Source organism: Lynx canadensis, chromosome B3 (genome assembly GCF_007474595.2).
Source record: "Lynx canadensis isolate LIC74 chromosome B3, mLynCan4.pri.v2, whole genome shotgun sequence".
NCBI classification, from domain to species: Eukaryota; Metazoa; Chordata; class Mammalia; order Carnivora; family Felidae; genus Lynx; species Lynx canadensis.
Window position 1 is genome coordinate 1,554,668 of NC_044308.2, and position 13,558 is coordinate 1,568,225.

Sequence of the window (13,558 nt, forward strand, 5' to 3'; positions counted from 1 at the left end):
TCCGTGAGTCAGCAACGGTTGCCCTGAGGACAGGGGCTTGGCGTTACCTTCTCTGAGCCGCCCGCGATCTAGACCGAGCGTGTACGTGGTTAACGCGTGGTGTGGAGGAAATGCAGGAGTGACTGAACTGGGGGGTAATTAGAGAATTTTCTGTCCCCGAGGAAGAAAGAACAAGGCTTCAGAGTCCCTGTACCCTCAGCCCCGAGGCCCTGTAGGGGTGGGGCGGGGGTGCCTGGTGACGTGGAATTGCAGAGACTGTAAGACGAGGCAGTGCCCCTCATTCATTCATTCATTCATTCATTCATTCATTCAGACATCTATCGAGGGCCTACCTGCGCCAGGCTGGGGTTCAGCCCTGAATAAAGCAAACAAAATCCCTGAGCTTGTAGAATGTCACTTTAGTAAGGGAGATCTAGGATGAGCAAAAGTACCAAGTAGACACAGGGAATGTCAGATAGTGGTAAGTGCTCTGGAGGAAAATAAAACAAATTTAAGAAGGAGGAGGAGTGGTTAGTTCACGTGTTACATAGGTTGGGTGGGGGTGGGGGGTCTCAATGATAAGGTGGCATTTTGGAGATGTCCCAGGAGAGCTGGGACTATCTGGGGAAAGAAAATACCAAGTGGAGGGAACCGCAAGTCTAAAGGCCCTGGGGCAGGGATGTTCTTCTGTTTAAATAACAATAAGGTTACTATCCGAGGAACAGGGTGAGTGGGTGTGGTGGGCAGAATGGTCATCAGTGAGGTTGGGCTGGGGGTGCCTGGGTGGCTCAGTCGGTTAAGCATCCGACTTTGACTCAGGTCATGATCTTGTGGTTCGTGAGTTCGAGCCCCGTGTCAGGCTCTGTGCTGACAGCTCGGAGCCTGGAGCCTGCTTTGGATTCTGTGTTTCCCTCTCTCTCTGCCCCTCCCCAGCTTGCATTCTGTCTGTCTGTCTGTCTCTCTCTCTCAGAAATAAACATTAAAAAAAATTAAAGTAAGGTGGGGATGTTGGGTAACTTACAGCTTTTACTCTGAATGAGGCGGGAGACCGCTGGAGTTTTCTCGTAAGAATGACACGTTCTGAATCACGTTAAATAATTCACTCTGCCTGTGTGTGGGGGACAAACCCGCAGGGGGGACGAACAAGGGTGCAAGTGAGGAGGCGGCTGGACGCGGGATTCTGGAATGCAAGGGAGAGGTTGGGCCGAAGGTACGGACTTGGGGACCGCCGTCACCGAGATGCTTCCTGAAGCCTGGAGACTGAATGAGGTCACCGGGAGGTGGGCGGGGCTGGAGGAGAGGTCAGGCCTCAGCCCCCGGGCCACTCCTGTGGCAGGGAGGCGAGGAGGGGCCGATAAGCCCCAGATGGAAATGCAGGCCGGTTGGCAGGGAAGGGGGGTGAAGGACGTTCCTGCAAGGAAGGCGTGCTCCCCGCAGAGACTCCTGAGGGTCCTGAACACGAGGGCCGGGGCATCCCTGCCGCAGAAGGAGAAACCTCGGGAGCCCCAGCTGCAGGCAGGTGGCAGGGCGGCCGCCGCCCTCTCTTCCCTGGCACGGGAGCCTGTCCCCGCTGCCCGGCCCGGGGTCTCCCAGGCTGTCCTCGAGTCCCTGGGACCCCACACCGACCTTGATCGAGCCCGGCCGTCTCCTGCCTTCTCTGAGCTTCTGCCGAGCTGTGCGACGGCCCCAGGCTGGCTCAGGGGAGCTCAGCACAGATGTCGCTCTCCTCCCATTTGCTGCCGGACCTGTGACTCGTCAGGGCCGTCCGTGCGGAGAGGAGACCCGTCCTCCGAGGCAGCGCCTCTCCATTCTTGCGGAAGACGGGACGGAACTCCCTTCGACACCTGCCTCAGGTCACACGACGGCATTCGGGCGACGGAAAACACGATCGCTGCATCTGAGTTCATATTAGCCTGTGTGGATGAGTGCTCTCAGTCCACTGACAGGCACGGGGACGGCAGGGTGTCCGTGTGCTGGAGGCCACTGGGGACAGAACGCCGTCCCGGGGACAGAACCGCGGACAGCGCCCCGTCAGCAGAGCACGCCCACCCCGGCGCGGGGGCAGCACCTGCCGGATTCTGAGTCCAGCACCACACGGCCCCTGCGGAACGCCTTCCCCGGGGACGTCACCACACCCGGTCCTGCGTCTCCGTGCCATCGTCACTCTGCCTGCAGGCCACGTCGGGCAGCCCCCGCCCTGCCCCGGTGCCCTCTGGGGGACGTGACTGCCCCCTGAGGCGGGCAGTTCTGCTGTCTGCCGAGCGCCTGACCTCGTCCTCCCAATAAAGCGGGTTCGTTCTGGGAGGATGCCAGCCGGCCAGGCGGCGCGGTCCCGGGTCGTCCCTGCTGGGGGACACGCACCTGCGGGTGGCCGTCCCCCGTCTCAGCGCACAGCTGGCCTCTCCTCTGTGCCCTATGGAGCGTGAAGATGTCCAGAGCGTTACCTGCCCTGGAGTCGGGACGTGGAAGCACACGGAAGGATGGGTGCACACAGCACCGGCCGGACCCTGGTGGCAGGGCGACCCTCGATGTTCAGAGCCTGGGGGGGATTGAGAGGAGCGGCGGAGAAGGTCGCCTCCCGGCCCCCGCCTCCCGGAGAAGGGCCTCCATCGCCCCCACTCTGCCCTTTGCCGTCAGCGGGCTGAGGCGGTTACGTCGCTCCCAGTGACGGGAGGGGCAAGGGCAGGGAGGGTCCCCACGGCCGCAGCCGCAGCCTGGGAACATGCGTCCTTCCGTCAGCGGGCAACGCGCGTCTTGCGTTGATGGCTCTGCTGAGGCCCTGAGAGACTCCACCACCCTGCTTGCGTGACCCCGAACATGACCGGGAGCCCCTGGAGTCTTTCTTAGGGGTCCGGCCTGCGGCGGGGGGTGGGGGGGTGGGGGGCTCTGCATCGCCAGGTGGGTCACGCTCCCCCGGCCGCGGTGACAGCCGGGGACCGGAGGTGCGCGAGCCCGCGTCAGAGCGCCAGCATCGATCAGAGCGGCTCTCTGACCGCAGGGCCGTCCCGTACAACTGCTTCGGGCTTTACTCATCTTCAGCGTTTACCGAATCCTAGGTGTGGGAACGCTCCTTTGGACCACCTGCCGCTGAACAGAATAACCACCATGAGGAAAAGGTTCAGGTCAGTGAGCCTTGGCGACGCGTGACGGGGGCCGCGCGGGGGGGAGGGCGTGATGAGCGCCCTGAGCGGGGGGGCAGCGAGGCCGGGTGGGGGTGCCGGGGGGGAGGGGCTGGGTGCACCTGCCGGGGGAGGAGGGACCTCAGGGCGCCGGGAGGGCGAAATTCAAGCCCTCGAGGCACGCGTGACCCCGGCGTCCCTGCCTCCCGCCTCGTGCGGAAAGCCGTCTCACGGATGCTCTTTCTTCAGGAACGGCCTTGGCCCCGTGAAAGACGGGGAGGCCCAGTACGCCGTGGTGCACTGCACGGGTTACATCAAGGCGTGGCCCCCCGCAGGTAAGCCGTGCGTTCTTCCGGGGGGGGCTGGGTGCCCTCACCCGACTGTGCCTTCCCGTCGGGAGCGTGTGCCGCAAAGAGGCAGAGAGATGCGCTCGTCGTTCTTTGTGCTTAGAACGAAATGATCTCTGTCACTGGGGCAAGTGCCGCTTCCGGGAGCAAAGGTTTCTGGAAAGAGCGATCCTGCGCGGGTGCTTAGAGCCTCCGCCGCTTCCTGCGGTCTGTCACCCGGAGCCCTGTGTGAGGTCGCGGTGGCCTCTGAAATGACAGCTGTCACTCTCACCGGGACGGTGCCACGGACGGCGGCAGGCATCGGCGAGGAGCCGGAGCCCTGGTAGCCCTCAGGTCGCGCAGGAGGCACGGTAAACCAGTGCGGCTGCTTCTGGAAACCGGAGGGCCGGTCCTGGCCGCCGTGTGCCCGGGCCGCCCCACTCCCAGGGGCACGCGGGAGAACCGAAAGCGTTTGTCCGCCAAGGAACTTCCAACAGGGGAAGCGGGCAAGTGATTCGTGCTGCAATATCCGTGCACCTTGAAAGCGTCACGCTAAGCGGAAGAAGCCAGACACCCAAGGTGACCCGTGATAGGATTTCATTTATGTGTAATATCCAGAGAAGGTAGATCCCTCCAGGAAGAAAGTAGATGTGTGGTTTCCAGGTGCTGGGCGGCAGGACGAAGGGGGGGTGGCTGTCCCGGGTACAGCGTTTCTTTTCTAGATGACACAAATCCTGAAATCAGATGGGGTGACGGTTGCACAAGTCTACAGATCTGAAAACCATTGCCTTGTGCCCTTGAAGATGGCGGGTTTTATGGCGTGTGAGTTATTAATCAATCTGTTATTAAGCAAAGGAATATACGTGGGGTTGACCATCCGCGTCCCCTTGATGGCTCTGGACGTGGTCTGGCTCTGGGGACGTTCCCGGTCTGCTGGAGAACGTTGCGACTCTGCTAGTATCGGATGGAGTATTTAAGTGTCCGCGAGGTCAGGTTGTTCGATAATGCTGTGAAGGACGACTGTGTCCTTATTGATTATTCACCTGCTCGATAGATTGATCGCTGAGGGAGGCGTGTTGAAGTCTCCAACTGTAACAGAGAGAGGGCTTGCCTGTTCCTTCCGCACTTTTGCCCACATCTGCCTCTCATGTCTTGATGCTCTGTTGTATGGTCCATACATGCTACGGGTTTTTATGTCTTCTTGGAGAAGTGACCCCTTTGTCATTGTGTGATGCCCTTCCTTATTCCTGATAAGTTTCCCTGCTCCGAATTCTGCTTTGTCTGAAAATAATACAGCGACTCCAGCTTTCTTTGGACTGGCGTAAGCATGGTGTGTTTTTCTCCATTTTTTATTTTAACCTGTGTCATAATTAAAAAAAAATTTTTTTTTTAAATTTATTCAGTTTTGAGAGACAGAAAGAGAGTGCAAGCAGGGAAGGGGCAGAGAGAGACGGAGACACAGAATCCGAAGCAGGCTCCAGGCTCTGAGCTGTCAGCACAGAGCCCAGCACGGGGCTCGAACCCACAGACCGCGAGATCGTGACCTGAGCCAAAGTCGGAGGCTTAACTGACTGAGCCACCCAGGCGCCCCAACCTGTGTCATTATATTTAAAGTGAGCTTCTTATAGATGTGTTGCTGGGCCCAGTGTTTTTACCCACTCCGACCATACAACTTTTAATTGGTGTATTTAAACCGTTCACGTTTAATGGGATTATTCATATAGTTTACTCAATACCTACCGTGTTTTCTATTCCGTTTATTTGTTCTTTCTTCTCCCCTCTCTGTGCATTCCCTGGTTTCCACTGAACGTTCTGTAGGATCTCATAGTCTCTCCTAGCATGTCAGTAATATTTCCTTAAAAATATCTTTGTTGTTTGCCCTGAGTTTGAAATATATATTTACAACTAATGTAAATCCACTTCCAAATAATACCGTACTGCTTTTGTGGGTAGTGCGAGGATCCCTGGACTCAGCTTCCCTTCCTCCCTCCCTCTCCCACAACACCGCTCTCATGGGCTACACTTACCCATGAGCACATTGTTACTGTTGTTGCCGGGAACACACGGAAATATATTAGCTCAATTAAGAAGAAAAGCGCACCTGGGTGGCTCAGTCGGTTAAGCATCCGACTCTCGATCCTGGCTCAGGTCATGATCTCACCCTTCATGGGTTCGAGCCCCCAGGCAGGCTCTGCACTGATGGCACGGAACCCGCTTGGAATTCTCTCTCTCTCCCTCTCTGTCTGCCCCTCACCCCATTCTCTCTCAAAAGAAATAAGTAAACTTAAAAATTAGGTTGAAACAAAAGTAATGAAAATAAAAAAGTGTATTTCCCCTTAATTTATTCCTTTATGTGTATCCGAGTTTCTAACCCATATTGTCTCCTCCTTCCTGAAGAACCTCTTTTAACATTTACCGCAGGACGGCTCTGCCCGGGGGGTGAAGTCTCTATTTTTGTTTTTCCCAGGGTCATTATTTCTCCCTCACTCTCAAAGGATAATTCTGCTGGGTTTAAGGTTTTAGGTTGGCCTGATTTTCCCCCAGCACTTCAGATCTCCTCGCCTTCCTTGTTCCTGTGGTTTCTGACGAGAAGTTCACGGAACTGGTACCTTTGTTTTCCTGTAGCCCGTGTGGGACTTTTTTTTTTTTTTTCTGGCTTCTTTCAAGGTTTTTTCTCTTTGTCTTTGCTTTTCTGCAGTTCTAATATTACATGCCTCAGAAGCTCGTTTTATTTTGGTTTTTGGTTATTTATGCCGCTTGGTAATTTCCGAGCTTCCTGTGTCTGTGGTTTGGTGTCCTTACTTTTGAAAAATTCGTGGGGGCGTCTGGGTGGCGCAGCTGGCTAAAACACCTGACTCTCAACTTCCGCTCAGATCGTGATCCACAGTTCATGAGTTCAAGCCCTGTGACAGCATGGAGCCCACTTGGGATTCTCTCTCTCTCTCTTCCTCTCTTTCTCTCCCTCTCTGTCCCTCCCCCGCTCATGCTGTCTCTCAGAATGAATAAACTTTTTAAAAAAAGGAGAAATTTTTGAACGCTGTGTCTTCACATGTTTCTTTTGTTCCGTCTCCTTTCTCTTCCTCCTGGGATTGCGACTGCCCGCGTATTATGTCGCGTTCGAAATTGTGTTGCGACTCGGGCGTCTTCTGTTCTGGATCTTTTCACTCTTTTCTCCTCTTTGCATTCTAGTTTTGGGAGTGTCAGTCGACAGATCTTCATGCTCACTGATTCTTTGCTTGTCGACGTCCAGTCTGCTGATGAGTCTGTTGAAGGCACTGCTCGTTTCTCCAACAGTGTTTTTTGTTTGAATTTTTTAAAAAGTTTATTTATTTATTTTGTGAGAGAGCCGGGGAGGGACAGAGAGGGAGACAGAGCCAATCCCAGGCAGGTTCCACGCTGTCGGTGCAGAGCCCAATGTGGGGCTCGAACTCACGAGCGGTGAGAACATGACCTGAGCCGAAACCAAGAGTCTCCGACGGTGTTTTTTATTTCTAGCATCTCCTTTCGGTTTCCTCCTGGAGTTTCTACCCCTCCACTCGTGTTACCCGTCCGGTTTTGCTACTGTCTGCTTAGAGCTCTTAGCATATTAATTACAGTTATTTTAAATTCCCTGTCCAGCAATTTCAGTCTGTGTCATAGTGGAGTCTGGTTAAGATGCTGACTTTGTCTCCTCAGGCCGTGCTTTTTCTTGCCATTTAGCATGCCTTGTAAATCTTTATTGGAATCCAGATGTGACGCGTCAGGTGATACCAACGGAGGTAAACAGGTCATAGAAGTTTAATTGAATTATTCCAGGAGTCGGATGTGTTTAATGTTTGCCATATATACATATACACATATATATCAGTTCGAGATACAGACGTGCATGTGTTATATACTTTTAAGTTGTGTATTTTTTATATATAGACTTTTCTTTCCTGTGTAAATCATAATGCACATAATTGTCAGGGTGCTGCTTGCCTGAAGGGCCCCAGTTAGATTCAAGACTTTGAGCGAGCTGCCTTCACAGGTGTCCTGAGCCCAGACCTCAGCTCTGTAGATCTAGAAACAGTCCTGATGGGGCCCGAGACCGGACCAGCCCCGGCGAAGGTGGGAGTCCTTGCAGGCTGATGTCTTAACCAGGTGTGACCCATAATGCCGCGGGGCTTCCCCGTCTCTGATGGGGATGCTCACGCCTGTCGTCCGGGGATCCCGTGAGGTTCTGAGGCTGCTGTGAGGCCAGATTTGCATCGGAAGGTTGTTTGACGAGAGGCAAACCAGAGGAGAGGCGTGGACAGCCTGGAGAGAGACTTTGCGCGGCAGCGTGGCTCAGGGAGCACACGCGACGGCCTGACCTGTGCCCGCTGCTGAGCACCAGACACGGGCCCGTCCCTCGGGGAGCACGGAGCCGTGTGGCTGGGGGGCCAGCACGCGCACAGATGATGCAGGAGGGTGTGGGGAGACGGCCAGCCCCGGGGACGGTGGGGGGGCCTCATGCCCCCCGGGGACAGGAGAGCTTCCCAGAGGAGGCTCCTCACAGTGTGGGTCGGTACCACCAAGTCCGGCCCTTGGGACCCCTGTTCCAGGAGACCATCTCGTTCCTGAGTTCCTCTCCTGAACTCGTCACTCTTACGATACCAGGCAAATTCCCCGTCCTGTTTCTGGCCTCAGAGTGCCCTCCTTCTGACCACCGTATTTGGGCTCCACGCCTACAACATCACGAGAACTGCCATGGTCATGGTGAGTCTAACGCAGAGTCCTTGTGGGTGAGCAGGAGAGAGGAGTCTGAGGCCCGGGGTGCAGGCAGGTGACTGTACCCAGAGCCCACAGAGGTGACTCAGGGCAGGCCCTTCTGGAGCCGCGTGTGGGTCCGTGCCTGCGAGTGTTTGTGTGCCCGGGGTCACGGGGCCAGTAGGACTTGGCATGAAGCCTTCAGTGACCGCCCTTGGAACCGCACCATGTGCGAAGGGGTTGAAGGAGCCGGGGGTGTTTATCTTGGAGAAAGCGAGACATGATTTCTGTCTCTAAGTATTTGAGGGGGTGTCATATGAAGGAGGAATTAATCTAAGGATAGTTCCAGAAGGCACAATTTGGACCAAAAGAGGAAAATTACCAAAAGGCAGATTTTTAACTCAATAGGGAGAAATGAGCAAAGGACCGAGCAGGACAATAAAAATAGCTCTAAATACGAATACGTTCCACGCTCAACAAATGGGGAAAATTTAGTTTCTGGTCAGAGCTGCAAATTAAAATAATTTCATACTGTCTCCTCTTACCTATCGAGTGGCAAAAAAGTCAAAAAGACAAAAAAATGTCGGGCTGTGCCGACAGCTCGGAGCCCGGAGCCTGCTTCCGATTCCGTGTTTCCCTCTCTCTCTGCCCCTGCCCTGCTCACTCTCTCTCTCTCTCTCTCAAAAATTTTTAAAAACATTGAAAAAAAAAAAAAAAGACAGAATACACCTCATTGGTAAGGTTCAGGAAAATGGACACTTGGATATACCGCTGGTGGGAATATTATAAATCAGCGCCAACCTTCTGAGGAGGAAGTTGGCCGTATCACCAAATGCTTTAGAAAGCACATTCCTCAACATACAGGGCTCGCGCTTCTAGGCATTGACTCCAGGGAGTCAATCAGAGAGACGTGTGTGGCACGTTTAAGCATCGTCTGTAACCGTGGAAGCTTCGACTTGGCCCAGATCTCAGTGGTAGAGAAGGGCTTAAAAAACAGCACAGAACATCCATTTGGTGGAGTACCGGACGGCCGCAGAGCAGGCCTGCTTTCGAAGGACGCTGAAGGACGCAGCGGCGAGCTGCGAAGTGTCAGGCCAGCAGCTTCTGCAGAATAACCGTCGTGACCCACGTGTACCTTTCAGGCGTGAATGAGTCGTGTCATCTGTGCGTTGACGAGGCGTGCATGCGGCGTGAGCCATTGTTACTCCCGGGGAGCGGAGCGCTGGTTACTTTCTTCTTTCCTCTTCGCTCCTACGTTTGCCCAGTTACCACGTGACTTTCGTAATCAGAGACAATGGCGTTTTAAAGAAGTCTCTGTGACTTTTCTAACGCACGCTGCGGACAGTCGGAGCGAGTGGTTCGTACTGAGTTCAGAAATGGTGCCTTTCTGTTTGCTTTTTGGTTTGGTCTCACGGTGTATCATTCGACTACTGGCCCCTAGGAACGCAGAGCTTCTGGAAAACAAGCCTGCGTCAAACCAGCCTGAGGCTGTGCTGCTCGTTCCTTGGTGGATAACTACATTCTTAGCGCCTGTGACACTTCGTGCCTCCCCCTGAGACTCGAGACGGAGCTCAGGCTGCATCCTTCTCCTGCCCCAGGACTTAGCCCGGACCGGGCTCGGAGGGTATATTTCAAGAAGACTGGACGGACGGATGGATGAAAAGAAAGAAGGAGTGAAAAGGATGAACGAGACGAGAGTAGTTGACCTAGGGAGTGGACGTGGGAAAGAATTTCTTGCCAGAACTTCCAAAGGCGTTTCTAGGACCTGCTTTTCCAGAAATCTTTTCAGATGGAAGAAGGAGTCATCTGCCCTGGATGAGGTGGCTGGAGTGAGGTCATTGGCACACTCACCCTAGAATCAGGTCACGGGGCCGGAGGCCGGGAGGAGGAGCTCCCTCTCCGCTTGCACGGAGCCTGGTGAACGTTCTCCAGGAGTCGTGTCCCCGCCGGCCCCGAGCTCCTTAGTCGCAAACAACGACGTGCTTAGAAAGGATGAAGATTTCCCGAGCACCAAAGTTGCTGACCTTGGCAGTCTCTCAAGGTGCAAAGACGCGGACCTCACGGAGCAGATGGGGGGCTCGGGAAGGACCCTGGGGAAGCCGCGTGCAGCACGTGCGCGTCCCCGCGAGCCTGCTGGGTGTGCGCTCAGAGGCCTGCCTGGGGCCGCCGACCCCACACTACACAGGGACAGCACAACGCACTTCGGCGTGTCCAGAGGCCTTCGTGATTCGCCTCGCTGCGTTGTGTACCGCGTGGGTTTCAGCTGAAGTGTTTGGGGTGCGACAGGGAGGAAAGGCGGGGTTCCAAAGACCGTCCCCTTGCCGAATCCCGCAGCTGCTTAGTCTGAAGACGCGGGCTGTGCTCGACAGAATGAGCAGGTGAAGAAGCTCCCAGAACGGGTTGCGTTTTGTATCTCGTGAGGTGTGTTCAGAGCCCGAAGGAGACTTTGACCTTGGGAAGACGTTATTTGTGGCCCCCACCGGGCCGTCATCGCCCTGTGGCCTTGCATTTCAGACGGACGTCCAGAGTTGAGCCTCTGTTCCGGTGACCGTCCTCTGACCTGCCTGGGTCGTCACCTGGCAACCCGTGGGAGACCTCTGGTGAAGGGGCACTGTGTCCACACAGGGCAGCATCGGTCGGGCCCGGGGGAGGGGGAGCCCGAGCAGGGTCCAGCTGCTCCCGCCTGGACCGCGAGGTCAGGACGGGGGTCGCTGTCGGTGCCCGCATGCCTTCCCGGCGGTGAGGCTGGTTCCTGCCTTCACTTTGCTGCCGGCCGGTCAGGGAGCCTCGGCCACGGCGTGCCAGAGGCCGAGGTGTTTTGGGGTCTCGGCTAGAGTCCGTGGTGGCCAGGCTGATGCTGTCCCTTCGCCAGATGGCTCCACCCCTGCGCCCGCTCACCTCTAGCAGCCCCACGCTTTTGTGCTTTGCTCGTTGAACACGATGTGCCTCCGGTTGAAAATCTCCAAAAGCTGCTTTGTCTGAATCGAGGCCACCGGCCCACGGGGCGGCGGCAGGCTCCCCGCTGTCTCTTACCCGCGGCCACCCTGTCCTGCGTCTGCACATCAAGCCTCGGTCTCCTGCTCAGCCCCTCGGTCTGAAGCCCCGGTCAGACAGCAGAGCCGTGACCTTTGCTTTGAGACCCAGAGCTGTGGTCCGCGAGGCCTTTCGGGGCAAAGCCGCCCTTCTGTTCCCACCATGGGCCGGGCACTTGGCTGGGCCCTGGGGACCCTCAGGCTGGTCGGGCCCAGTTCCTGCCCCTGTAGGTCCCGGTCCAGTGGAGGGGGCAGGTAGGCGTGCGGGTCACGGCAGAGCCCGGGGTCAAGGGTGGCAACGGAGGCACAGAGGGGAGAGCCCGTCTGCCGGGAGTGCCCTCCTGCTCGCTCTGGCGACCCTCCCCGAAAGCCTCGCCGGCAGGCAGAAAGTCACAGTCGAGCAGGAATGTCGACAGGAGGGAGACAGGGATTTCCTCATTGAGAAAAAGCCTGGCAGGTGTAGGGAGAGCACGGATGGGGGCTGCAGGTTGAACAGCGACCGCAGCTCCCTTGGTGCGTGCTCGCCATGAGCGAGGCTCTAGGAAAGGTCCCCTGTGTGCTTTAGGCTGCTTAGCTTTCACGACGCCCTCCGGAGGTGCTGGCCCCGTCGGCATCCCCGCGGCACAGACGGGACACCGGAGGACACGCACGGTGCCGTTGCCGGCGGGCAAGTGGGAGCGCTGGGCTTGCGGATGCCCTTGCCGCGGCGCCCTGCTTTCTGCCGGTGGGAGGGGTGCTGTGCCGGCAGCCACGTGCGGTTCTCCGCGACCGGTGGGGGAGACGCTGCGTGGGCAGGAGGGGTCCCGTCCGGGGACCAGGCCGGGGTTTGGAGCCTGCTCTACACTGAGCGTCACTGGGGCCGCTGCCGGTTGTTAAAGATCGTTGTGCGTGTTGAAGCCAGGTGGAGGGGGAGCGGGGATGGGCCCGGAGGCCTGGGGACCGGAGGAGACTCACCCAGGGAGCCACAGGGATGCCTGAGTCGGAGCCAGGCCGTGCTGATGGCAAGGGGTCGGGGGTGCCGGGAAGGCAGGTGCGGGCTGGCCGCACGGCTGGTGGGGCTCGGGCTCCGGCCCAGGACCGACTCCAGAGTCCGCGGGTTCCAGGGTCACGCGAGGTTGGCTCCCCTTACGTGGGCGCAGATCCATAGCGCAGAGTTCAGGTACTCGGTGGTCGTCTTGCGTCATCGTCTCTCAGGACGGTCGCCCACCCTTGCTCGGCCCCCCGTGACTGCTCTGCTCACCCTCGTCCCCCCCAGACCGGGTTCCCCCCGTTACTGCATGTCCTGCCTCAGTGCGACGGTGACCCTTACCAGGCCTCTTCGAGAAGGGGCAGTGGGGGCACCATTCACAAGCCCTCGACGCGGCTGCTCCTGGGAACTCGCGGGTCGCCGGGCTCCCTGCCTGAAGGGGCCCAAGACGCGCTTCTGTTCTGGGCGGCCTGCTTCCCTTTTCTCCCGCTGTGACATCTGTAGTTATCCCCGCAATTCAAGACTTTCACTCAGTCTGTTTTCATTAATTGGAACTGGTGCTGCATGGGCCCTCCTGGCTGACAACCCCCCCCCCCCACTCTGTCTTCACCGTGGGGGGCTCGTCTAGATTTTCCAGGTCGCTGCTGCTTCCCGGCCTGCCCCGCTCACACCTGCGGCCACGTCGATCTCCCGTGTCTGCCCCCTCCCACCTCCACTGGTTTCTTTATCCCTTCTTCCACATTCTGGCGGAGTTTCTCAGTCCTAATCCCCTCTCTGTGATTCCCATTTAATTTTGCAAAAGCTCTGTTGTGGTACATTTCACGTGAGCTCAATGCTTGTTGAATTAAAGCTGTGTCTTTTTTGTAAATACGGTAAATTTAGGGAATTCCCCCCCTTTTTTTTAAACTAACTTTTTTCTTTAGTGGGAACGTGAGCTGTGATTCCTTCACTCAGTCCCCTCTTTCTCACATGCTTGTGATTTTCCCACGGGGCTCTCCTTCCAGAGGCCGCTAGGCGGGCGTCCACTGTCGAGGCCGGAGGCCGGTTCCATCACTGACCGTGTGGGTTCCGGGATGGCCTGTCAGGCCCGACCAGGGCAGACGAGCAGGGCTTCCCTTTGCCAATACCTGACCGGGGGTCCGTTTGCACCCGACGACAGGGTGGGGACAGAAGGAGACTGAAGTCACAAACAGCCCAGAGGGGGCGCCCTGATGCCTTCTGGGAGGTGTGGGTTCAAGGCTGGCTCTCCCTCATGACTTCCCCCATTCCACACTTGTCTCCGGCCGCCATAGCTCGAAGCTTGTAGGTTGGCCGTATCGGGCACCCCGGGTGACCTTAACCTTCCTGTACGGGGACTTGTGTCTTGCTCAGCTCCCCCCTTGGTGGTCTTGCCCAAACCACCCACACACAGGTCTGCTCACGCTT

At 56.9% G+C, this 13,558-nt stretch overlaps 1 protein-coding gene across 4 annotated transcripts in view; it reads left to right on the plus strand.

Moving 5' to 3' along the window:
* The window catches only part of ARNT2 (aryl hydrocarbon receptor nuclear translocator 2), a 148,320-nt gene that overhangs the window by 79,293 nt on the left and 55,469 nt on the right, over positions 1-13,558 (plus strand). For 3 of the 4 annotated variants that reach the window (XM_030317225.1, XM_030317228.1, XM_030317226.1), the window contains exons 7-8: positions 3,036-3,101; positions 3,348-3,433. The exons of the other annotated variant lie outside the window; for it this stretch is intronic. In XM_030317225.1, the coding sequence (XP_030173085.1) occupies positions 3,036-3,101; positions 3,348-3,433 (152 nt within the window). The remainder of the gene's footprint in view (positions 1-3,035; positions 3,102-3,347; positions 3,434-13,558) is intronic. 4 annotated transcript variants of the gene reach the window in all.